Below are 26,199 nucleotides of genomic sequence, written 5' to 3'. Positions count from 1 at the left end.
CAACAAATCACTCTGGAGAAGTTGCACTCCGCAGAGAAAAACATCATCCAATTGCACTCCCAATCTTGATCTTTATTAATTACAGTTTCAGAGGGGATACAGTTTTGCTTCTAGATCTTGTTGAAAGCAGCAATGTCAACGCTCTGCACCTGGAAGAGAACAAAAGCAGCAGCTAGAGGTCACCAAGGTGTTTTCAGAGATGTAAAACAGAGAAAGCACTCGCATCGGGGATTTCTTCACAGCGTGCACTAGCAATGCTCAAACGGATCAAGCATGGCCCAGGTCTCCCCGGCTGTGGTAAAAGGACCTTTAAGGGCTGTTATTTAATATTCCTTGCAACATCAGTCACAACAGGACACTGCACCGTGCTAGTTACTGCACAAATCTTTAGACAGTCCAGCCTATGAAAAACATCATATTAAGAGTTTCTAGCAACGTTAAGATTAAAGTTCCTGATTTACTCTAAATACAAGCAAAAGAGTAGGCAAAGAAGATCAATAAAATCTGGCCTGCTGCTCTCCCCAACAGCAAGACTGGGAGCATTACTGAGCCTGCATATCACCTGGCACAGGGCTGGAGCTCCTGCTACCATTTCCATGGAAGGAGGAAGAGTGGGGATGGAGACATCTCATCCAGCCCCAGCCACCAAGGTTAAACATTTGCGTGTCCACCTTGGTGCTGTCCAGGCTAAGGGTAAAAGCAGGAGTTCCCCAAAGTAAAAGGTGAGCAGCAAGAGCCTGCAAAATGGCTCTACAAAATATGTGCAAGATATCTGCATCAGCCAGCCTTAAAAAAAAAATATATTTAAATATACAAGTGTCTCAGCAGGCAGACACCATCAATTGCCAAAATCTGCAAATAAACCTTAGTTAAAAATGACCCCGCAGGTCAGGCATCACCCAGGTATTACTCAGCTTGCTGCAAGACTTACGTAGTCTTCAAACTTGGTGATCTCCTCCTCCAGGATGTCTGTCCCAACTTTGTCATCCTCCACTACGCACTGGATTTGGAGCTTCTTAATGCCATAGCCTACCGGGACCAGCTTGGAGGCTCCCCACACCAGCCCATCCATGTGGATGGACCGGACGCACTCCTCCATCTTCGCCATGTCAGTCTCATCATCCCACTGGAAAAGTGTGAAATATGAACTTTAGTGTTTTCCTAGAGATCACCATTAGCCCCAAGAGGTATCCAGTGACTTAAAATTCAACACTACACCTTCTCAGTACGTTTCAGCTGATCCAAGCTGCCCTTTCTTGGCTACTATTTTCACCACAATTAGCTGATGGGTTAGCCAAGCTAAATCTGACTTTGCAGCAATGCTGCATAGCACGTCGTTTCGATTCTACCTACAGGCACTGCAGATGGAAGGGGGATTCTTCCTGCAGCAACACAAACGCTTCGGAGCGCTCACTTTAAAGTGACTTTTAGCAAAGGCATCTCTCGGAGCACTAGCCAGCCCAGAGAGTTTGTTCTACCATGACAATTTGAAAAAGGTTTATTCCCATCTCTAGGGCATTTATTACCTGTCTTTTCTTCAAAGAAAAGGGCTAGTCCTGGTCAGGGGAGCCTCAGGTAACAGCCTGCACTTGCCACGGTGCAAGGAACAGGGCAGCAGCGCAAAGGCTACAGATCCCACCTCGCTCTGACCCCTTGTTTGGAAATCTGCAGGTCCTACCTTCACCAGTCCACTCAGACGTGCAAGTGAGACAATTTACAGCCTCCTGCAGCGCAAGACATACAGCCTCACTCAGCAGCTCCCCCACTTCAGTTACTCACTGGCTTCACATCCAGAAGGATAGAAGACTTGGCAATAAGACCCGGTTTCTTGGCCTTCTTCTCTGCGTACTGACGCAGTCTCTCCTCCCGGACTTTGGCAGCCTCTTGGTCTTCCTCTTCATCATCACTACCAAAAAGGTCAATGTCATCATCGTCATCTTCCTCTGCAGCAGCCGGTTCAACTTTCTTTGCCGGTGAAGCAGATGGGAGCTCCACTTTCTTGGAGGGAACACTGAACGGTTCCACTTTCTTCATTGGGGTGACGTGCATTCAAGTTTGCGTTAAGGAAAAAGGGAAGAAGATTAACCTGAGGTTGAATCAGAGCAGCACTCAGGAGAAGCTCAGGAACAGAAGTCTGCATTGCTCAAGACAGTGAACATGGCCCACACCATGTGATTTGTGTGAAGAGTCAGCTATCGGCCATCAAAATAGGACGTTCGACCAGATGGAACTTTGAACTGGCCCAGCATGGCCGTACGTGTATTCCTAGAGCAAAAACCACCATGTAGCCAAGAGCTGATCCTTCTCCTAAGGGCTCAGAATATCTAGACCATAAGAGTCTGAGTGGGACAGCAGTTGGGAATGCAACCGAGCATCTTCCCCTAGGAAGGGGCCTACGCGGTCTGTAGGCTTACTGCAGCGACCACCAGCACCACTGGTAGCACATCTTCCAACCTACAGCAAGAGTCGATCAAATTGGTGCCACGCATTCAGCTCCCACAGAGTTTTCTCTTAAATTACATTAAATACATTCTTATAGGGGACATTTGTTAAAAAAAAAGCAATTCTGCTTACCTATTGTCACAAATTGGCATTTTACCTGGTGCGCGCTAACAAACTCAGAGCACCATGGGCTAAATGCTGAACAAGTATATATTCACTGCAAAATTCCACAGATCTGCAACCAGCTCTCCCTAGCTGAAATCTCTAACATAGCTTCTTTGCTGGTCTTAGGGCAGAACACTCCTCTCTACACACACTATTTGGGAAAGATGATGAGGCAGCTGCCAAAACTGCTGGAAAACCTGCAGCAAACTCATCCTAACTATGAGCATCTCTGCATTTTCAACCAGCCAGGAGACCTCAGAAATAATCTGGTACTTTGTGACTGTGAAGCGTTCAAGAACAGCATTTTGCTGAGGCTCACCTGGGTTGGAGGAACTGGTGAGGGCTGGTGGGAGGTAGATGACTTTTCCAGAGCATTCAGGCGACTTTCCAACTTGAAGATGGCCATCTGAAGGTCTGCAACAACTGCGAGAAGAGCGGGGGGGGGAAAAAGAACCTTATCTTGTAGGCTTGGCATCAGCTCTCAAGTCAGGACAAATTTGCTTCTGCTCAAAGCGGGCTTTAAAAACCACCAGTTGCCCCAGCCAGAGGGAAGCCTGCAAAGCTCCGATCAAGACACTGGCATGCGCTCACCTGGCAACAAAGTCAGTAAAGCACACAGCCCACAGAAGCAGGACCCCATCCGGTTTTGCTTTCATGCCAGAAGATTCTCCTACTTACCACTGCGAAGGTTTTGATTTTCTACCTCCAGGTGAGAAATTCTGGAAAGGAGTTCATTTTGGTCACCAGCAGGCGCAGAAGAGGTTGTGCTTGCACTCTGCAACAAGGAAAACCGAGATGAAACAAATCTGTTCACCTACTCCCAAGCTCAGTGGTTCAGTGAAGCAAAGCAGAGTCATGCCTTCAGGGAAGAAGAAAATATGAGAGCTAATCTAAGAACAAAGACATTTTCTCTAAAGGCTTTATAAAAAGAATACACTAGCTCTATAGAATGAAGCATGGAACGTATCTCAAGAAATTTCAGCTGGCACTGATGAGCGAAGGATAAAGTCATTCTTTGCAGTTTCAGATCACAGACTAAACACACAAAAAGTTTTGAAAGTTTCACACTAAACCACTTAAATGGGGCAGCTGGTCTCCTCTTAAAGACAAACTGAGGCAACAGAGCACAGAAGTGACCGGCCTAATGTCACACAGCGAGTTACTGTGAAAGCTGGAAAGAGATCCCAGCATTTCTATACTCCCACCTTCCCCGGTCCAGCCTTTAATTCCTCTCAAAACAAAAACCTACTTTAAGACATCCTGAGCAAGAAATTATACCGATCCAGCTTCAAAAGTATTTGTTTTAACAGCAAAAAAGAGCTTGCCTTTTTTTTTTTTTTTAGGAGACCCTTATCTATAAATTCAAATCAGCAAAGGGAAAGAAAGTAACAGGCCTTCACACTTTGCTTTAGGTGTCATTTATAACTGAATACAACAATAGAGGAAATAATTTATACTCTTTCAAGTGCATCCTGCATAGAATTATAATGTGGCTCTCGGTTGCATCTGACAGGCTTCTGAGATCTCAGCAGTCACTTAAGATGGAGAGAGGGGAATACGGGGGTTAAGATGAAGAATATGTGGCACACCGAAAGCAGGTCTCAGGATGCCCAGCCCTGGAAGACACATGGAGCAGTGTGAGCTGCTCCTAGCAGGAAGGTCAAAGAGACCCTTCTCCCAAAAAGGAACAGGGGCTAGAGGTCAAAAGCACCATGAAATCAATCTCCGACGCAGCCTTTGCAGTGGATGCAGGCTCAGGAACACAAGTGCAGATCTGCGGTCCCTGGACATCAAGCTGAGAGACCTAAATGCCCTGCTGGAAGATCCTGTTGTATAGGGTGAGCTATAGCCAGGTGCCAAAGGACAAATGGTTCTCATCGTAAGGAAGAACAGCTTGGTCCATCTCTCCAAGGCAGGGCTGTCCTTGCCCTACAACGTCCTCCCATATCACACAACCAGCTCCATCCGTGCGCAGGTGACTTACAGTTGAGCGGCCTGACTGCCTCTTGTGACGGGCAGGAGCTTCTTTGCTACGAGGAACTGTCTTCTGCTGCAAAGGGCAAAAGGTTTGGGGGACGTTTGGTTCAACACTGAAGATGGAAAAGGATTTCACTCATGCTGGAAGAGGCAGTTCAAGTGCAGGAAGCAGATCCACATGCAGGACAAATCGTCAAGCAATGAGGTACAGCCTCACACCAACTACACACCGAACAAAGCCTGCACAGCAACATTTATCCATGAACTCTGCCATCTTCTTGTTAAAACATCTCAGTGCCTGCAGAAAGGTCACGCAGCTGGGTGGCAGAACTAGATTGAGGTGTCTAGAGCATGGTCTCAATCATCTCCCCATCTGTAAAATCAGAGGTGAAGCAGATGCATGCATCACTGCGGCACGCACCGCGGTCTCCGCCAGCTCTCCTGTCATTAGATAAAAATCTAATACCTGACAGATGCAGAAACACATGCAAAGTTACCAAGACTCTTAACAAGTCCCCAGTTACCACTAATGCATCTCTCCTAGGGAGGAGTAAAGCAACACAACACCAGTCTGCGCTAACAACTTGATGAGACCCCTGCATGGGCTTCCATCCTCACATGCACCACCAGAACAGAGGCTGCTGGCCACGGTGGGCTCATCACACCAGGCTAGCCCTAGCCTTACACACCAAGGACAAAAATTAAACCTCAGGTGAACTCGTTGCCTGACCTCTTCCTGTTCTAGTTACACCATCAGGGCCAAGGTCTAAGTTAATGCAGTGAAAAGTGAATTCTGGCAATAGTCACATCCATCCCCGTCCCCTTGAAAAAACACTTCTTGTTCTGACTCATGATCAAACACAGGAGCTGTGTCACCTGCCAAGAGATACACAGCTGGGTTTTTTTTCCAAAAGCAGCCTGCTCATCCAGCTAAGCAGCAAGCACCACAGATATTTGGCAGTTTGAAGCCCTAGTCACATTTTCAAGCCGAACGCTGAAGCACTTCAGCAGACTTTTGCCCTGGAGACTGGCGTTTGCCCTGGAGACTGGCTATTCTGCGCACGACCGCGGATGTTCAAGACGCTGCAAGATGGCTACACCTATTCGGTGCTGCAGAACAGCTTGCTTTTAAATTTTGGCTCTCAGGTTTAATGGAAGCATTTTCCACAGAAGCCAGCTGTGCCTCCACATTTCTCTTCCCTGTTAGTAATAACCCTTCAAAGATGAGAAATCTATATCGAGGCACACCATCTACCTTGACACTTGTCATCTGCCATCCTGGAGTCTCACATGGAATAGGTCAGCACTGCTCCTCCCTGTAGTCCCACAGGAAAAATATCTACAGCTTGGCAGGAGGCCTCCAGCTCAAGACAGACCTGCCAGCCTCGTGTGGTTGTGTCATTTGAGAAAAATCACGGCCATTTTCCCCAAAAATGCTGTAGCTATGGCTTGTAAGAGCAAGATGAGAGGACTTTGAAACACTCTGCTCCGCATGAAGCTGTTCTCAACAAGGAAGAGCATGGAAAAATGACATTTTGTTATTTGAACAGACCTTCGAGCAGTATAATGTACTAGGATACAAACCTAGCTGTATATTGCTGTCAGGTGCTTTTTGTAAAGCTTTGTGTAGCACCCAGGGAATTGCACAAAGCAGAGCTCTACAATGCACAAATTCCTTCCCTTTCCACCCTTCCTTTGCCAGCGTACATTGAGCCTGCAGGTGAGACAACATTAAGGTTGCAAATAGAGATAACGAAGCCCAGAGGGGAGTCAGCATTCTCAGTGGGGCATTTAAGTATGCGCCTGCCATCAGTATGCGGTAATAGAGGCAGCACAGGCGCCGGAGGAGCTGCAGCACAGATATCTGGGTGGCTGCGTGGGGAGTCGTCTCACCTCTGGGATTTCTCAGCTGCAAGTTGCTACTGAGGTCTCTGCAGAAACAGCAAGACTGATTAACAACCTAGATGCACCTTCAGGTTAAACACCCACAAAATTCACGTGACTACTTCAGTGTTGTGCACCTGGACGAACGGATTCAGCATATTACATATGATAAGCTAATCCTAAACCAGGATTCACTTGCTCCTCCGTGCTGTAATTTTCACGCCTGTTTAAAGGGAAGGTTTACAACACGAAGGGGGCTCACAGTGCTCACAGACATGGCACAGCATTTAAATCAACACCCTGTGGAATTCAGACATTTGTTAGTCCTGGGCAACCCCAGGGCAGGGTGAGCCTGAACAAGCCGTTTTTTGCTGGCAAGAAGAGAGAGGGTTGCCTGCCGCAAGCTCAAGCAAACAAGAGATTAAAGGTCTTCATAAACCAGGCCAGCTGCCCTTTGAGAACTTGTAACCTGTGTAAAGCACAGTATAAGGGACATAATGCTGAACCAAGTTCCCAATTCCGGGAGGTGGTCAAGCCACACTTTCAGAAATTGTGGAAAAGTTGCCTTTATGAGACTGTGGGCTTTCCCTGAGATGAGGATGTTTCAAGCTTTTAGAGATGCGGTCACCAGCCTAAGCCGCACACTACCTACAGTCTGTTTTTTCCTCTGCACAGCCAAGCACTATTTCCTTTTCTGACTCAACTGTGCCAAAAGGAAGCTCGACACAAGTGTTTGTGAATTTTATCAAGGACAGTAATTCAAAATCTGAAAGGTGGGGAGTTCTAGAGCATCACTTCAGTCACTTCCTGCGCATTGTCTCATTGACTGAGCTCTTAAAACCTTTGTTTTTTCTAAGCTTAAGCCATTTCTTTTGTGCTGAACCCACATTAGTGATACACTGACCAGTGCTGCAACCTATTCAAAATATTTTGCATAGCAGAAGCACTCAGCAAGCCCAGAACCACACCAAGCTGCATATAAATTTAATCACCCAAGCAAATTAAAACCCTGGGACTTCTTGCTTATGAAGAGTAGAAAATAGAATCTAGCCTCAGCCTCACAGGGCTTTCAATATCTGCCCTCTCTAAAGTTTGACTAAAATATACTTTAAAAACCAGAGATAAGATCACTGACTAATGAAGAAGAAAAAATTGGCAAAGGTTACACTTCTCCATATCAGCTGAAAGAAATCTGTCTGGACAACTACAGGTAAAATCTCTTCCCTTGGTACGTCAGGCCCAACCAACGGACACGGCTGGAAAGCTGGCACTTCCCTCACTACAAGAAGTATCTGGAGGTATCAACCCTTCTCCCTTAATTTGAGTTAACCAGTTACAAAGAACAGCATGCAGATTTTACAAGCACAGTTACAGATGTGATGTGTAGGTTTTTCAGTCCAGAGCTCACACAGCACTCATAGCTTCATCCAAAAAATAAACCTATTTTGTGCATGCAGAGATACAACACCCTTCCCCTCTGGTCGGTCTACCTGAGCTCTGGAAACATGGAAAGTTTAGCCATGGTCAGATACACAAAACTGAACTGTGGGAAATGATGTTGAAGAACTAAAAGAGGCTTTCCCCCACCTAAGACCAGCAGGATGGATCCTGGCTGGTTTCCTACCGAAGGTATGACCATTCCCTGCACACAGATGCGTTTCTGATTGTGGTCTCCAAAACACTTTAGTAAGATCAGAGGTTTTCCGGGAGCTTTTCTTGTTTGAAACCCACATGCAGGAAACGCACAAATACAGAGGGAGGTCGTGCAGAGAGGGGAATAATAGAGCTTCAGACTCCCACACCAGCCGCCTACCCAGTGACATCCCTTTCATTACACCCCTGGGGAGGGTGTAGGAAGTGAGAGTTCAGTCACCCGCTCTGTTGGATTTGCTTATGATCTCAGGCAAGCCGATCCTTTCCGCGCCTCAGGTCCCCAGCTGTAAGATTTCTCACCACCTGCGGTCTCAATGCCACCAGGCTGCAGCACTGCACGTATTAACAACTTTATATCTAGGAAAGCATTAGTGATCGAGCAGATGTCAACTGGAGAGATTGTTTAAAGCAGAGATGACCATGCAAAGCAGGATGAAAGGTATGTGCAAACAAATGTTTCCAGCATCAGAGCTTTGTACCCTCCTTCGGGAGGCACAAACCACTGCCTCAACCCCTCTAACGCTCATTCACACATTTCAGAAGACCACTATCCAGCTGAAGCAGATCCGAAACCGGCCCTGGCTGAATTTCACAGCGAAAGAAAGGCACTAGCCTTCCATCTTCACATCTTGTAAGAACCAACTCTTCACTTGCTACATCTTCAGACTCCTGACAATAACTCTGCATGTTCAGGTGGGAGGAAAGACTAAATCCTGACTACAAAAACATGCTTCGCTATTGTTCTGTAGATCAGGTAGTATAAATTTGGCTTTCTGAAACATAAAAACCAAGTCTAAGTATGTTCTAAAGCCAAGCCTGCTTTATGCCACAGCTGTCCAAGATTAATGACGATCCTTCAGAAATGCAAGCTACAAAAGCTGATGTTTTCAGACTTCAGTTTCTCAACAGCTCAGTCTTTCTAACTCACACGTTAACGCAGAAGATCCGACCGAGGTTTACCGCTTCAGGTTCCAGGGCAGAGATATGGCAATGTGTAGAAAAACTAAAAAGGTGAGGTCTCCGGGGTATCGTATAAGCCGGGGTAAGGCACGAAAATGGGATTACAAAACAGTAAGGAAGTCACTGTTGCCATGTGCTCTGCTTATCCAAGCAACTGCATACTTTGAGAGCAGAATGGCAGCTATAGGTTAAATTACAACTGCATACCCCCGGCAGCAATGCAGATTAGGGTACACAATGCTTTCCCTAATAGTCATGCAGTAACACAATGCTTTTCCTTCAAGCCTTCACTGGAGAATCTCAGTCCACTTTTTGCAACACGCCAAGATTCCAGTTTTAAGGCCCTATGGCTCAGTCCTGACCTTAAATCCTCAAGCCCGCCAAGCTTTCTTCACAGGAACAAAAAAAAAATCCAGCAAATGAATTTTTTATATTCAGCACTAACCCCAACAAGTGCCACAGGGGTGCAAAGGACTTTATATTCTCAAATTTCTGTTCTAGCTTTGGTGTGGTGTTTTCCCAGTTCTCCCAGTCTTCCCCATGACAGGACCTTACATGCTTGTCACATAAAGCAGCTTTCTAACACGAGTCACAGGCCAGGGCAAGAAACTCCTCATCTTTGGCAAACCACACACCATTCTGCAAGATGAGAATATGCCTTCAGGGTAAGCCAGCAGCACTGCCAGGTGATCTGTATTTAGGTCTCCTGTCCCTACTCACCACATCCAGCCTCTGCTCCTGAAAGAAGCAGGTCTGGGAGGAAGCAGCTAATGCTAAACCTTGCCCAGTTTGAAAAGGTCTTTCCAAAGTCATTTAACACTGTGCAAAAAGTTCTCCAACCCTACCTGGGATGGGGGCTTGTTTCCCCACATATTTGCCTTACTGAAGTCCAAACTAAAAGTCTTCGACAGGGGCTGATAGTCTCTACTGAAAGCCCAAACGTGTTATTTCAGATCTGAACTTAAATGAGCCAGTTCAGGAAAAGTTCCCTAAGCTGTTGGCTGAAATACTGATGCTGAAGTAAGAAACTAGCATTAGAAAACTTCCAAGTATTTTCCTCCTCAACATGTTTTGGTTTGTTTTTAATATTACTAAGATGTCCCAACTTTCCATTGATTCCCATGCTGTATTCGGGACAATCTAACCACATTTAATCCCTTCCCACCTTCCTTTCATCAAATGTGCCCTGCTCTTCCTGCATCCACTTCCAAGTTTCCAGTGCAGTACTGAGTATCTTGGATCACTCACAGGAGCGGTTGCAGAAGTTACTTTAGTAGTGTCGAGTTCAACAGGCACAGTGAGACCACCATGGGGAAAGCGATTAGCCTAACTCCTTCGCATTCACCCCAAATGTATGGCTCCTTTCTGCTTGTGTTAAGGAGGAATATGAAATATTCCCCTTGAGAAAGGCTCAATTCCCTGTTATTGTACTGATCTAGACAGAAACTGAGGGTGTTAAATACACCAAGAGGGAGTTACGAGGCCAAATCAATATAGATAAAGGATGGATACCCTCAGATGGAAGGTATGTGCAGGTATGTAGTAGTCCCACTGCAGAGGTAAGAAATCAAGACACATGGGCTGTCTTCTGCACATGTTCTTCACTCATGAAACCAGTCCACTGGTTTAAGAACTCAGCTTCCTATTGAAAAAGTAAGAGTTTTAACAGTGCTGTCTGCACATACCAGCACAAAAACACCTCCAGAAAGGATGTGACTAAACTTCTACAGGATGGTTTGGACTTAGAGCTAGTAGCCAAGCTGAATTCCCTAGATGCAGTAGATGGAAGATACCATTTTTTTGCACATACCCTAACTGAAAGCAAAACAGGAAAGAGAAGGTGGCAGCTCAGTGTACCCCAAGAGAGACATACCTACTCCTGCTGGTAGCTCAGTGCTTTGCTACCCAGCAAGGTTATTTTAACAGTGACTCGTAACTTGTTAGGTAAGACTTGTGGGAACATTCCACCAGGAGAAAAAGTAAAGAAATGCACAGCTGAAGAATTTTAACCCAAATCCAGTTAGTTTTAAAAAGCACTGCAGGCTAGCAAGCAGGTAAGCAGCATGCACTCTAGAAGTAACGGTGCTCTTGATAAGATGGAGCTATGCTGGTGGTACACAGCGCTGCACACCTTAGTCTTCTCTAACTTAAAAATAAGAAGCCACACAATCTATGAAGTGGTCACAGCAGAGTTCTGTGAGATGCACCACAGCTAAAAATGGTTGCGGGTAGCCAGCTGGTGAGAGAGCTTGGGTACTCACTCCGGCCAGCGATTTCTGGATATTCTCCCTGGCTCTGGCAATGTCGCGTAGGATCGTGCTGGCTCCGTTCTCCTGCAAACAGTGCAGAAAGAACCAAGATTTTTTTTAAAAAATATGAAACATGGGAAACTGGTAAGGGAAGTTAAAAAAAAAAAGGGAGGGGGGAATAAGAGTGGGGGAGGGTTCCTTCCAATGATTCAGCAAGTATTGCAAAATTAGCTGCAAGGATTGGATCTAAATCAAGCAGCACCAACTGCAATCCCTGGTCACATCAGGCCACGTGTCCAGAAGATCATCCAGTCAAGAGGTTTTCAAATTCTCTATTATTACCCTGAACTGTTTGGACAGCTGCCAGCCAGGCAGAGGGTTGGAGTCTCTTCAGTACTCCTCAGAGATCTATCGTTAGGCAGCTCTTTTTCGTAATATTACCTGTCATTGTATGCAGGCAAGAAGTGACAGCCCTAACTGAAGTCTTCAATCCAGAGAGGTATGACCCAGAGAACGGCAGCACAAGTTTTTTTCCCCCCATCCTCCTGCTGCCATGCCTTAGCCTGGATTTGAAGATTCCCTTCCTAGGGCACAAATTCAGTTTCCATGGTCCATTCATTCCTTGCCTCTCCCAGACTGCAACCCCATAAGCAAGATCAGAGACATGAAAATGCCTACAAGCCCAAAACCCCATGTCAAATAGATCAAAGAACAACAGCCTGGACACATTCAGGTGGACACCACTTCCAGGTTGCAGGAAGGTTTTAAGGAGCATGGATCTTTTTCCTTAGCAGAGAAGGGGCTGATAAACTGCTCCAGAATCTCCCCCAGAGCTTTCACACCACCCCTCTCAAAGGCAGAACTTCTTCTGGAAGCTCCTTACGTGGCATGAAATAGTCTAACTGTTCTTTCTAAGAGCACTGCAGAGGTTTGCACTTTAACATCCACTTCAAGCGCTTATCTATAGCTTCTAATTTTTATGCACATGTCCGAGGTGCTCTGCCACAACTATACTAGCACGGGCAGCAGGAATAGACAGAGTGTGCCTAGAAGCTATCACTGAAGCAAAAAGCTTCCCCTTAAACACTTGCGAGACAGCCATTTAAAACTCTAAGCAGCTTTCTACATAGCCAACCAAATGCATAAGCAATTAACAGCTCTTTACACGGCAGGAAAAGGTTACAATAGCTCTGTACCTTTAAATAGTAATAATTCCAGGCTAATGTTTAAGCTTGAACTACTTCAGCTCAGGTGTGCTGCAGCAGCACCATGCTTCCCCTCCACCTGCTCCCCCCAACTCACCAGTACTGCGATGCAGTCTTCTGCAGGAGCACGCTGAATATTGTAGGGGGTACAAAGAGAGTAACATAATTCCCGGTCTCTTTGGAGCCATGGTGCCTCTTTTCATACATCATGTCATATATACCCAGTATATCCCTTGCCAAGGAAAGCTTAGCTGCTCCAAAACTGCAGCAAAACAGCATCTTCCCTGGCTGAAAGGGGACAGATCAATTCTTCACCCAGCGTATTGCCCAGCCCAGTCAACAGAACCGCAGCTCTCCGGGCTTACAGCTCAAACTGTGCCCCCATTAGATCACAGATAGCATCCGTGCTCTGTTAGAGCAGCTTGAAAAGCTTAGGAGCAAACGCTGCAACCTGTAACTGGTTCGCCCGTTGTTACAAGGGCATCTGATCTTCCAGTACACTGGTGGTACTGGAGAAATCCTTCAGAGTCCACAGAAGATGGTCTTCCAAAAGGCAAAAGGGGTCATAACTGGGGGTAGGCTTAAGGAGCTCCAGAGAAGACTCTCACACTTCCAAAAAGCAGCACCCAGAGTGGAAATAATACAGAAGCGCACATCCAGGTGCGTGTCCTCTCACACGCTCTGTACTAGCTCTTAAAGCTCCAGCGCTCTGCTAAACCCCGTTTGAGAATAAAAATTACCTGCTGGTGTGAAGAGCTGCTAACTGGCCCGTTCATCTGCTCATAGAATCTTCTCTCAGCATCATCGTACTTGTATTTCTCAAACCAGATCTTCTCATGCAAAAAGTAGTCGACTGCCATTTTTCTGCAGAAAGGAAAAAAAACTCCAAAGTGAGTTCCTAGAAGTACTTAAGGTTAGCAGCTTGCAATGAGCTTGTCAGAAAAGCGTTTTCTTCCCCCATAGAGCTGTGCCTGCAGCAGTTTCCTCTCTGGTGGAAAGCTTTAAGTAAACAGGATCCTATTAAGAAAGCAGGGCAGTCTAATCACCCACCCATCTGCCCGGCCTGACCTGTATTTAGTGACAGGACACCAAGCGGGGACAGAATAAATCAGCTGATCTGTACCTTCTTCCACAAAACAAGCTTTCGGAGCAGGATTTTCTAGATCATGCTAGACACACGGGAATCTGCTACTAAGAAAGATGTCTTGTGCATGAGAATCAAAAAGGGAATAATGCTTTTAATTCTTAAGACGCCTGGCCACGGTGAAACCAAAGACTGAAGAACACGCAGCTCCAAGCAGCACATGCCACGCTACCGCGTGCCTACGAGGGAGCGCTCTGTATGTGACAGGCAACTCCTGACACTACAAGCTCACAAATTTAAACACATTTCAGTCTTCCTTGAATACAACTCAACTGCATTGACAGCAACTGTTGGTTGTCTTAGGCTAGTACATGTCTCTACCTGGTCATGCCATGCTTCACCAGGTGCACCACCGAACCCTCCTGTAAGGAACAGCCCGGCACAGCAGACCGCCTGACACCGACCAGCCTCCAGGAATCCAGATACACACACAATTTCCAACAGCACCACAGGTAACTGCACACGCGCCCTTTTGGAAGCTGCTGCAACTGTTTAGAAATTAAAATGATCAGCAATGCAACACTTGCAAAGGACAGACACCTGTCACTACAGGGAGGAACAGCATAAAACATCCTAACGCTGCTGTAAAACGGTGTTGTTGTTCTTCAGTGCAGCAGCTTCCAAAGGTTGCTTAATTTTTTAACTTGAAGGCAAATGATGGAGCCCTTGCAACAATAAGAGAAAAGGATGTGCCCTTATTTCAAGAAAGGGAGCAGCTACAGAGCCAACATCAGTTTGAGGTGGTGAGAGCAGGGATAGAGCATCACAACGAAACCACACCATTACCAGGTTCCACCACAAAACGCGGAGAGAGCAACTAATAGTAATCCGCAAACCCTTTCCTTATCAGCTCAAAACCCCACAGCTCTCCAGTAAAACATTTCGATGGAAGGCAACAGATGAGTCTTTTGTAAAAAAAGCACCCTTATCTACCCTTTCAGAAGAGACCAGAGGCCACCATACCATATAGGTCCTCTACAGTGAAGCCATTCCCAGCACTCAACCCTCCAAGACTCTGCTTGAGCTGTCAACCAGTATTATTAATAGAGAATCCCAGTTACAGACAAACTCATGCCACATATTTTACAATGACACATGGACTTTCCTGGGGAAGGGTGAAAGGCATGACCAAATATCTAGTTCTGTCCAACTAAAGAGAAAACTATCCCAAATAGGACAAGGGTGAAAGGCATGTGTGCTCTAAAGCCTGTCTGTAACCCCCTATATCACTTGATGTAAAGATCTTAAAACAAATCCTAACAAACTCAAGGATCAGAAGTGGCAGAAATAAGGACTGATGCTCCAAGAGCCTTTTTTCCAAAACCATCAGTCTCTACCTTAGCACTGCAAAATAACATCTCAGCACTGGCCTTCGGACGGGCTCCCAGGGCGTCACACCCCCCCGTGCAGCAGACTTCAGGGTTCAGCCAGTCATATATAAAAGCACATTTTTAACACAGAAAGCACGGTATCATCCTGCACCTCATCCAGGACTTAAAAAGAAGCCTTTAAACGTTCGTCTGTAAATTTATAACTGCAAGTTACAACTATGAAGGTCATCTACAATTTGAGAATGCACTGTTCCTGCCCAGCTACATACACGCACATCAAACAAGCTGTAATCCAGCTAGCCCTGTCCCAAAATTAACAGCAGCTTCCAGACCAAATGGTCTAACAAATTAGAAAGGCAACCTTCTCCCGCAATGAAGCAAATACAGCACATGCTCACGCCAGACTGATGCCCTAAATTGTATTTCACTGTCATCCCCGAGCCTTCTTCAAGCGGGATGCTGGTAGTGATGCCCAAATGTAGTCATGTCTTGCACAGGGCTCAACGACCAGCCTATGCGCTCTGCAGGAGAACCGGAGATAATCGCTTCTCTGAAGGACCTTGTGGTATTTTAACAGAAATACATAGCAAACAACCACCGCTAATTTCTCAAATTCAAAGACGAAACACTGCATCCTCCGCTGTCTCAGCAGACCTGTTTAAAACACGTGATTATTCCCTCCAACTTTTCACTTTTACGGCTTTTTGTATGTAATAGGAATACAGAAAGGGGCATGGCCCCAGGCTTTCCCCATGTAAAGAGGGGATCAAACCTTAGCTTACTTACCAGCCCTGACTTTAAATGCTTAACCTCTGGCACCACAAAACTACTACTTTTAACCACCAGGATTCGTCAGGAAAAGGGGGTTCCTTGAAGGAGTTTCCCCCAGTTACCCTGCCCACGAACAGGCTCCCTGGCTCAGAAGCAGCATCTCCCTACAGCTGCATGCACGCTCGGTCCTGCAGACACAAAGGACGCCCGTCTTCTACACATGCAAATTCTTTCAGCTCAATCCTGACCCGGCGGTTTTGCATGTGTGAGTGTTACCCCAGAATAAACTTCTCCTACTTCATTTCTGGCGCAGGTACGCTTGAAGCATAAGCAGCTGGTTGGGAGGGTTTTACTATTGCGGATTCCTGCATCCCCGTATTCTCTCCCGCTCTTGACATTTTCAGAGCTTCGGCTGCATAGTATCGTGACTCGGCACTGTCATATGTCGGCTTATTAAGCCACACAGTTTCGCTGTCCTCATGCAGAAAAAAGCAGGTAGGCGGAGGTTGCTCAGCATCACTGGGAAGCAGAGAGTTGGTGGCAATCTCCACGTGTTCGATGCCCGCTTGCTTTCCAACGCTCTGGTTCTTCCTGTCCTCGTGATGGTTCTTCAATGCTTCGGGGCAGCCGCGTTGCTGCTGTCTGACTTTGCCCGACGGATGACCATCAAACATGTTCTCGTAGAAGCTCTTCTCAGCATCATCATAGAGAGGTTTCTCTAACCACACCTCTGACATGAGAGCCTGCAAGCTTGAAATCTGCGGCTTACCGTTTACCGTCTGGTGTACGGAGCCGGGCAAACTGCTAACGAAGGAAGCAGCAGAATCAGCAATGACGTCTGGAGCTAAGCTTGGCGTAGCAGGAGTAGGCAGGGCTGTAACATAGCCTTCATCCGGCGTTCTCAGCCCAACGTTGCCAGCGTTTGGCCATACAGACGGGATGGTTAGGACATTTGGAGGAATAAAGAACTGAGATTTTTCAATAAACACCTCCTCGGCCTTATCAAAGTCAAACTTATTGACCCAAACATCCTGAACAACATGGTGACACGCAGACAGACTACCATGGGAGCAGGGCAGGGCTGCTGAAAGCATCCTTGGCTTAGGAACATCTTGGACAGCTTTTGACCTGGCCACTAAAGGAGACTGCTCAGCAGTTAGTGCGGTCTCAGGAGCCTCCTCGTTCTGACAATCCACTATTTTTTTCCTGTACACGTTCTCAGCGTGATCATAGAAAGGCTTGTCAAACCACACATGGTCAGCTAACAAACCAGTCAGAATAGAGTCTAACTTGGAGGCCACGTTTTTGGGTTTTGGAGAACGCTTCCGTTTCCTTTGTTTCTTTCCATTCCTTGCTCTCTTCAGGTCTCCCTTGAATTCACTTTCAACAGAGTCGTCATTGCAGACTCCGTTTACAGCCTCTACCTCCTGGCACTCCTCAGGGGCCGCAGCAGCTAGCATCGCTTCTCTTTCGTAATGCAGTCTCTCTGCTTCATCATATTTGTGCTTGTCTACCCACACTTTTTCTACTGGGCAGGGAGGCTTCCTTGTCCTCATCTTCCAAAGAATGGCAGCATTAAAAGATAAGCACAACAATGTAGTTGCAGCAAAACTAAATAAAGCAAGGGCATGCATCAGACTTTAGTAATTTCTTAAGTAATACAAGAGTGTCAAAAGCTATCACGCCATTATTATTCACGGTAAAGAGCCTAAGCATTTAGTTCGATTCTTCCTTTGTTATAAATTTTAATTCAAAGAAATTAAACTGCCTAAACACGTCCAGTTTCCAAAGTCAAAATAAGCTTCCTCCTAAAATACTTCTGCTGTTCTGACAAGCATTCTGCACATTACTATTTAAAAATAAAGGCACTGGCTGAAGGCACTTCAAATTTCACTTTTGAAGACAACTGGCAGGAAAAAAACAACAAGGTTTTTGTTCAAATCCCTGGTAACGTATAAGATATTCTTCCAAGTTAGTACATTAGTCCTTAATTACTTGTTAGGTATTCTCAACTAGGCACTGTTTTGGGAAGACAGGATAAAGAAAGATGCCCCAATTCTTGAGTGTCTTTAGAGGTCATCGCTTGCACCTATTTGTGTTTTGCTACTAGAAAGCCAGCAGAGGGAGCTGACTGAAAAACTATGACTCAGTTTTGGTTTAAAACCCCAGTTACTGGCAAATTAAAATTGACCAAGAGCTGGAAATCTCATGATTAATTTAGCTTACCGAAAAGATCTTGTAATGAAAAATATTGCATCTGCTTTGTGTTTTCCTGCCCTAGTCATACTTCACTACAGGAAAAAAACCAAGCAGCTCCTACCGCTACGTGTAGATTATTGGAAATGGTATAGGAAATACCTTTCCAAGTACAGCATTTACTGTACCGTTCAAATATCTAATGAGTAGGTAGCTACCTCTCTGCCAAACACCACATGGTCAGATCCCTGGAGTTAAAAAAAAAAGGTCTGAAATGAAGTATCTGTAAGCCAGCTCTCTCTTTAGCTACCGACAGCTGCAAGTTTTATAGCTACAAATTTATCTGTCACAGGTTGCCAAATAAAATTCACATACAGCTGAAATATCCTCCAGACTTCAGTCGATAGCTTACACTTCCAACTGTTCCTAGAGGATTTTACAAACCTCAAGTATGGGGCTTGACAAACCAGTAAAAACAATAAACTATTATTACGAGTAAGCACTTTTGCCTTTTTAAGCTTTCAATTTAAATTCATATAGTTTAAAATATTAAAGCAATGTAATAGTCCATTTCAATTACAAAAATTACCAGGAAAAGCAAAAGTAGATCTTCTTACTAGAGTTGTGAAACTGCTCCTCCACCAGCTGCTGAAAACACTGTGATACAGCTAAAAACATTTAAAAATATCTAAATTGAAACTTATTTTGAAGTCTTTGTTTTACTTTACACTCGTCTCACATTTTACACCAGTTATGGAGCAGTAAAACACTTCTTACTAGAGACCACTAGAAACAAACCAGTGCTTTCAATAAACATTAATCTGCTTGTTACCATCAACATCAAAAACACCCCAGCTGGAAGCACACACATTGCAAGGTAGGAGCAACACTACGAGCAAGCAGTAACTTGGGTTTACTCCTCAGGATAAGCTCTTTTACTACACCTTCCACGGCATTATCATCAAGCAGTGAAAAATGACATCATATGTGTCATGCGGACCGAAGACATGCCAGTGCCGCTAAAGAGCCTGCACAAGTTATTTTGAGGTACAAGGATATGTTCCTGCTGTAAGCCATTGAGGCAGTCTCATACTCATGATTGTCTCAGCTGCTGGACAAATAATTTAAGATATTTTTATATTCTTACATGGCAAACAGCATCCCCCTTAAAAAAATAATCTTTACAGGAGATGCCAATTTAAATGGGATTCTTGGAGGGTAACATCAAAGACAAGGCAACATCTGCTAGAGCAATACCTGCATTTCAGTCATTTGGCAGACTGGAAAAGGATTAAATGATGCAAATTAAAAGCGTTGTGAACAAAGGCACTGCTTTGCAGCGCACACGTTCTACAGTAACGGCCATCCGGATCTAGTGCAGTAACCTGCCAGCACAAAATCCACAGGCAAAGCAAAGTGCACAACTGAAAACACACAGGTAGGACATGCAAAAGGGTGAAGGCAACACATTTGAATTTTTATGTTACTTAGGTCGATAAAGACTGCTAAACAGATCATCAGATTTCTGCATTTGCCTGACATGCTCTGTTTGGCTCTACAATCACATTCATTTGAGTTATCCCAAGGAAAAAGCATAGTCTGTAAGTAAATAAAGCCTTCAAGGAGATCCTTTACTGAGAATACTTCATTAATCCAATGCAAGTGTTATCATGTTCTGAGGTTATGACAAACTATTTCAGGAAGAATCTCTAGTGGGTGTAAGAAGAAAGCCGGGCATGACTCAATCCAGCTCAAACTGTCACACCTTTAAATACTTAATTTGCATTACAGCTATTAACATTTCATATAGAAAGAGAATGACCATTTGACAAAAACAAAATTAAAATTTCAGGTTTAATTTTTTTTCTTTTAATTATAGGTGATTTTGCTCAAGTCCTCAAGCAAACAGCTTCAAGCTCTGGAGCTGCAGCCCCCACATCGCTCATCACAAGGTGAGGTGCATTACTGAGGACTCCAGCTATCAAGAGATTCTCTCAAATCACAGAACTGTCTTGAATCAAAGTGAGACACAGGTGAATTTAATAAATAAACCTGTAAAGGTACATTTATTTCCAGTGGAAATCAGAAAACTGTGCAATAATCTGTCTAGCAAGAAGTATCAGATCTGTGCCTATATTCCCCTGATTTTCCAGAAAGTGCAAAAACCACATGACAACTAGAGAGTACTTACTTTTTTAGCTCCTATGACAGCATTAAGAAAAAAGATAAAGTTAGAGAAAGCTTCCAGTTCTAGAGCTGCAGCAGCTAGTCAGCAAGGACACAGAATGACAACAGCCAAATATATTATCAAATAATTAACTCCCCCCATACATAATACATTTAATTAAACTTACAGCTGCTTAACTCTCCAGAACTACATATCTTCATCAACCAACACCACAGACACTCAGTTGCTTTTAATTTTAAGTAACAAGCAATAAAAAATATCCATATCCAAAAGGATCTACCCATCACAACAGGGAACCAGCCAGAGAGGCTCCCTACTTGCCATACCAATACCTTCAGCTGGTGCACAAGCGAAGCTCAGGTCCCCCAGTTTCAGGTAACTAAACACCAATAGCAAATACTTCAAAGAATTCTGAAGATGTAACAATTATAATGTCAAATAATGAATTCCCATGATTGTAGTTATTTCTACCAGAAGTTAGCGATCTATACAATACTATGAATGAGACAGAAATAAAACACCGGCGCCAATCCTCAGCCTACTAATTTTTCACGAAAAGCATCAATACAACATTTGAACACCTTCAGCAGAGTTTAAGACTTTAAGAGCCATACCTATAAGGCTACACTTACGAAGCCTGACGAGACACAGCTTCTCATGTCACCAATTCAACATTACATGTAAAAAAGGGTATTTCTGCAAGGAAGCAACACAACCCCCCAATCCAAAGTGACCACAAATGTTCCCCATCAAATCTGGCTCACAGGAATTCAAATGCTGTTTTTTTACAAAGATTATTACCAGGGAAAATCTTCGTAAAGGGAATTTACCACACCAAGCGGCAATTTTCTGAAAACAAGTCCAAGATACTTGCAGCACCTATTTGTTTCCCTGAGGGGCCAAACCTTAGGTTCAGTTATGATAAAGACGAGATTTTCATCTTTAAGTAAAGTTTACAAACACAAGCAAAAATTGAAAAAAAAAAAGTCATTTCTACTCTGTGTTCATAAGTTTTCCCAGAGGAACATGGGAAAAAGCATATACAAGGATTTTAGTTACACAAACCATCACCTGAGCTGGTGCAGACAGGCTGATGAGAGATGTGAGCTGCAGATCATTAACACCAGAGCACTACCAGTTCTCCCAGCATACAAATTTGCTCCAGACAAGACACAATCCAGCTTCAGCCAAAGTCTGCCAAAGCACCATATGAAGAGCGAAGGGAGGATACCTGATCTGACGAAGTCTGGAGGGACAAATTCACCTCTTCAAAGGTTTTGGAAGAAATTTGAACTGACTTGGACTTCTTAAGAGCCTGCACCGTACACCACGCTGTTCGCAGCTAAGATTTACCACTGCACCAAAGCACAGCCTGTGCAGTTGTTTCAATGCTTTCTGCCTGGTATTCTCAACTACTCGCTTCACCTCCTCAAACAGAAAGTTTTACAATTAAAAGAACATGCTATAGTTTTATGAACACTCTCCCCTGGCAAAAAATCAGAGCACAGAAACTAGAGCTGAATTAGAAACCCATCAGTCTGCACACACTCAGAACCAAGCTGGCAGCTCAGAAGGTCTCTCCCTCAAACCTCCTCAGACCACGTTCATCCGCTGCCTAGTAACATTTTTCAGAAGTGAAGCAGGTTTTCATTTAACTAGCACTTTTTTAGCATGAAGATAAATTAATACTTTGAGACAGAGGCAGGCAAACTTTATAAAAACTGTTTCAGAAACACAAATCTGCGAGTGGAGTAGAAAAATGTAAGAAGGGCCCTTACTGCATGCACCAGAGACTGGCTCCTGCGCATCCAGGACAATTTTGCTTTTCCAGTGACAGTGCAGACAATGTATCGGGTGTTTTACAAAGCATAAAGCCACTGGAAAGGCAAATGCTAGTATTAATTTTTATGCCATATAATCAAATACTCCCAAGCAACAAAAAAAAGTCACTGGTCAATGTTTAGGCCTCTCATGGACCTTTAAAGAGGTCCAAAAAACCTGAAAGAAGAATTTTTAATCATAGCTACTGCTTCAGAGCTTTGGGCTTGGTGTTGTCTTGTCACCGCTTCCTCGGTATTTCAAGCCAGAACAAATCTGTGCTGTACTTCCAGCGCTGCAGGAAAATGCATAAGGTTAAAAATAGGCAATGAAAAGGTCTCTATTGTTGTTCTGTAAATCCAAAATAAGCTTTGGACTTCAGCTATTTGGCTGCATTATCCCCTTAAGTCTAGCTACTTTTTAAAAAGTCAGTAAAACAAAAGCGTACAATACATTACCCTAAGGCTGTAACCAAAAAAGGAAAGTTAAGTCAACCCCATTTACTGGTTTAATGAAAGCCACTCTCTCTCTTCTGTCCATGAGAAAGTTATATTTCTCTTGAATTGAGAGGCCTATAAAATAAATGCGGGTTTTTGGGGAGGAGTCAGGTTATAAATAAGTTTGTCACAGCCTCCCAGAGACCTAAATTCCGTCAGGCCCTGCGCAATTTCTTGCACTGGAACTGAACTGTGATTTTAATTTCAGCTGTGTGCCAGGGTGACTTGTCAGCTGCCAACAAGACACAGCAAGTCAGGCAGCGCCACAATTTGAAAGCAGCTCTCCCAGAAATAATTTAACAGTTTGATGTGGCTTAAAATATTTCCGATGGCCTGGAAAAAGTATCTTTAGATGAGCAAGAGCAGCAAATCTCATCCGTCACTGATTTCTGGAGGGATGTGACAGCTGCTTTCTGCAAGCCGTAGCCAAGAGGGCAAGATTACAGTCACGGTTCAACTCCCTTCTTCGGAAAAGACGTAAAAAATGGGCATCAGGTTACAGCAGGGGACACAAGATGATGGAGACACAGGGCAGCTTGCTGTGGTTCGACCCCAAAACCACCCCATGGACGCAAAAGTTTGGCAGGAAAGTCCTGGTTTCTACAGGTCCAAGCAGCAGTCAAGCCAACACCGATGGCTCTTCCCCCAGCCCAGCACTGATGGGTTCTCACTAGAGGAGATTCTACCCCAATCCTCCATCTGCGTATTTGCTTACATGTCCTGGCACAGCTGATTTTGACCAGGCCAACATGGTTATGTATTTAGTGCTCCTGTCCTATCGCATGTCACACCAGCCTCCTCACCACAAGCTCCTGAACACTCAGCCCAGCAGCAGCCAGAGAAATAAATGCCAGAAAACCCAGAAAGGGCCCATTTGATGACAGCGAAAGAGCAGAGAGAGGAACAAGAAGGTCCACAGGCACCAGCCTGTTCCTTTCTACAGCCTCAGACAGGCACTTGGGCTATGCCACACTCAAAGACATCTGCACCGCCCACGCCTTCCTAGTGAAATGCTTTTCCTCTTCCCAAAAACTGCTGCTGCTGCAGTCCTGCACAAAAGCGAGAGCCATTTCAGCCAGGCATTTGGGCACCAGTTAGGCACAGCTGCCTCATACCTACCTGCTCTACAGCAAGGGAAAGGCATCAACCCTGCCCCGCCTCCTCTTTTTTTCTTTTTGGTGATTCAGAGTTAAAAGAACCGAGGCTGGTTTCACACCAGAGGGTCTGACAGCCTCTTGCAGCTGAAGGGAGCGAATCCACCCCCTCCTCAACACTGGCACTGAGTCAATACAGGCAGCTAAAGCAAAAGAAAATACTAACTCTTGTGTAGTATTGCTCTTCTGCTGGTTTAACTCTGTAAATTGGCTTTCCCCCAACTCACGGTGGCTCAAAGCAGCAGGACACACAGTCAGGAGAGGGACGGCCTTCATCACCTTTGCTATATACAAAGCTCCACACTAACCTTTAGCCAGGGAAACGACAACGACTCCCAACCTTGATCACCTAAAAATGCGACTCTTCGCTCCAAGCAACAACGCTGCTGATTGCTAATGAAGAAAGAATCAAGGACGTGGGAAATCAGCAGTAGGGAAAGACAGGAAAGAAGTCACCTTCGTAAGAAAAAGCAAAGTAGTTGAAAACAAACAGCTTAGGTGAAGAGAAAAAAGGCATACCTGCAAGGTCAGGGAGAAAGAGGGGCACACCTAGAAAAGGAGAGGAAAGAATTACTGCTATACAGCCAAACAAAGTTATTTTCTTCTCCATACTGAGCACAACAGGACTGTGAACATCAGATTTCAATCAATTCCAAAACATCAACGATCTAGAGGTGAAAGAACAAACCCATATTGATTTCGGTGAACACCGGGAGGGGAGGAATGACAGACTGTAGCAGCCTCAGCAACTTTAGCTACCGCTGTAATCCTTCACAAACCCCCAGAGAGCACATTAGCAGTCTCTGCACAACCACTCCTCCCCAGCTCTGCCCATTCCCCAAATACAGTTTTGAAACAGATATCTCCCGAGTGAGCTGTTGTTGAAACAAAAAGGAAAAGCAGAAAGAGCAGGACGGGCTGCCGGAGGAACCGCCAAGGTTACAGAGGGGTAGAGAACAGAGAGGGAGAGGTGAGATGAGCAGAACCCAAGCACACCTACAGATCAAGGGCAGGACGACAGGGAGGCCTGACATTACAGGGCTCCCAGCTCCACACCAAGTTTGGAGAGGCAGCTAAGGGTGCTGGGCCACGGGCTGGATCAGGCCGCTGCTTCAGTTACAGAAGGCTGCCAGCTGCTCTGCGCCATGACAGGGCAGCAGCTTGAGTTTCCCTTTTGGCAGGCGATCTCTTGCCAAGATGAGGAATGGGAAAAAGAGCAGACTTCTGAGCTGCACTGAGGCACTCAGAGCTGCTGGGGACAGGGGGTCCCCTAAACTCCCCTCCCTACCAGGGCAGGAATCACACTGACCCTGACACTTGAAGGGGTGAGGCTCCATGTAGCAAGGCTATCCCCACAGAAGAGGGGGAACCTGCCCCCCTCCCAAAAAGTACACACGTTTAGGGAGACCTCCAGCATTGGCCCACCCAGCCCTTACACCGGTAACAGGGTGCTCTTGCAAACATCTACCCAGAGCCTGCGAAGGGGAAGAGACCCCAGAGAGAGGAAAACCCTACAACCCCCCTTCTCTAGGCCTGAGAGGGGAAAAGGGATCTCACAGATAATGAGGGGCCCCACCAACAACCTCCTCTCCTGGGGTGTGAGGGGAGAAGAAACCCCACAGGGAATGGGGGGGCCTCCCACAACCCCCTTCCCAGACCTATTAAGAGGAAAGGGACCTAAGAGATTGTGGGGAGCATGGGGGGGTGTATCACCTCACTATTCCCTAGGACTTAGAGTGAGGAAAAGTAATCCCCAAGAGCAAGGGCACCCAAAGCCTCCGGGAAGGGGGGAGGGGGGTAAGGGACCCCACAGATAATGGGGGGGACACACCCCTATTCCCGAGGCCATGAAAAGGAAGGGACCGCACAGACGATGGGGGAACCCCCCAACCTCCCTTCTCTGAGACTGTAACAGGGGGAGAGACTCCCCACATGTAATGAGGGTCCCCCACAACTCCCCCCCTTCCCGCCTCTGTGAGGGAAGGAGACCCACCGATAACGAGGTACCCCAAAACCCCCTTCCCCTGGCCTACGAGTAGGAAAGGACCCCACAGATGACAGACGAGTGATCATAACCTCCTTCCTGGGGACTGTGAGAGGAGAAAAGGACCCCACGAATCCCCCACAACCTCTTCTCCCGGTCCCTGAAGAGAAAAGAACCCCACAGACCACGAGGGGCTCCCACACCTCCCATCCCAGGGCTGTGAGAGGAACAAGGGATCCCCCTAGAGACCCCTGAAACTCCCATTACCGAGGCCCTCGGAAGGAGGGATGAAGGACCCCAAGGAGCGGGGAGCCCGCCCGGCGAGGCCGGTAGTAGCACTCACCAGGCAGCGCTGGGCCCGGGCAGGCCGCAGGCGGCTCCGCTCCGCTCGGCCTCCACCAGGCAAAGGGAGGCGCCGCGCGTCGCGCGGGGGGTTGTGGGGGCGGCGCGGACCACGCGCGGCGGGGGTGGGGGGGGGAGAGAACAGCCGCGCGGAGGGAGACAACGCGCCGCACTCCCAGCCTGGGCTCCCTCCCCACCCCTCCCCTTTTCCGCAGTGGAACAGCCGGGTAGGGCGGTGG

The 26,199-nt window shown here is 45.9% G+C and overlaps 1 protein-coding gene across 8 annotated transcripts; it reads right to left on the bottom strand.

Annotated features, from left to right (window-relative positions):
- Positions 1-51: 51 nt before the first annotated feature.
- EEF1D (eukaryotic translation elongation factor 1 delta) lies at positions 52-26,199 on the bottom strand. Of its 8 annotated transcripts, XM_075141039.1 has the most exons (10): positions 25,962-26,199; positions 24,154-24,183; positions 13,276-13,399; positions 11,343-11,414; positions 4,592-4,657; positions 3,286-3,382; positions 2,927-3,030; positions 1,780-2,028; positions 932-1,126; positions 52-149 (listed from the first exon to the last, which is right to left on the bottom strand). In XM_075141039.1, exons 3-10 carry the CDS (start codon positions 13,393-13,395, stop codon positions 111-113), a joined length of 942 nt encoding a protein of 313 aa, XP_074997140.1. In that variant the 5' UTR covers positions 13,396-13,399; positions 24,154-24,183; positions 25,962-26,199; the 3' UTR covers positions 52-110. The 8 variants fall into 8 exon arrangements, with proteins under 8 accessions (XP_074997140.1, XP_074997143.1, XP_074997139.1 ...); XM_075141042.1 differs by lacking the exon at positions 4,592-4,657; XM_075141038.1 differs by lacking the exon at positions 24,154-24,183 and having other exon boundaries at positions 25,962-26,088.

The sequence above is a fragment of the Calonectris borealis genome, chromosome 2, assembly GCF_964195595.1.
Source record: "Calonectris borealis chromosome 2, bCalBor7.hap1.2, whole genome shotgun sequence".
NCBI lineage: Eukaryota > Metazoa > Chordata > Aves > Procellariiformes > Procellariidae > Calonectris > Calonectris borealis.
This window is presented reverse-complemented; position numbering and strand designations above follow the sequence as displayed.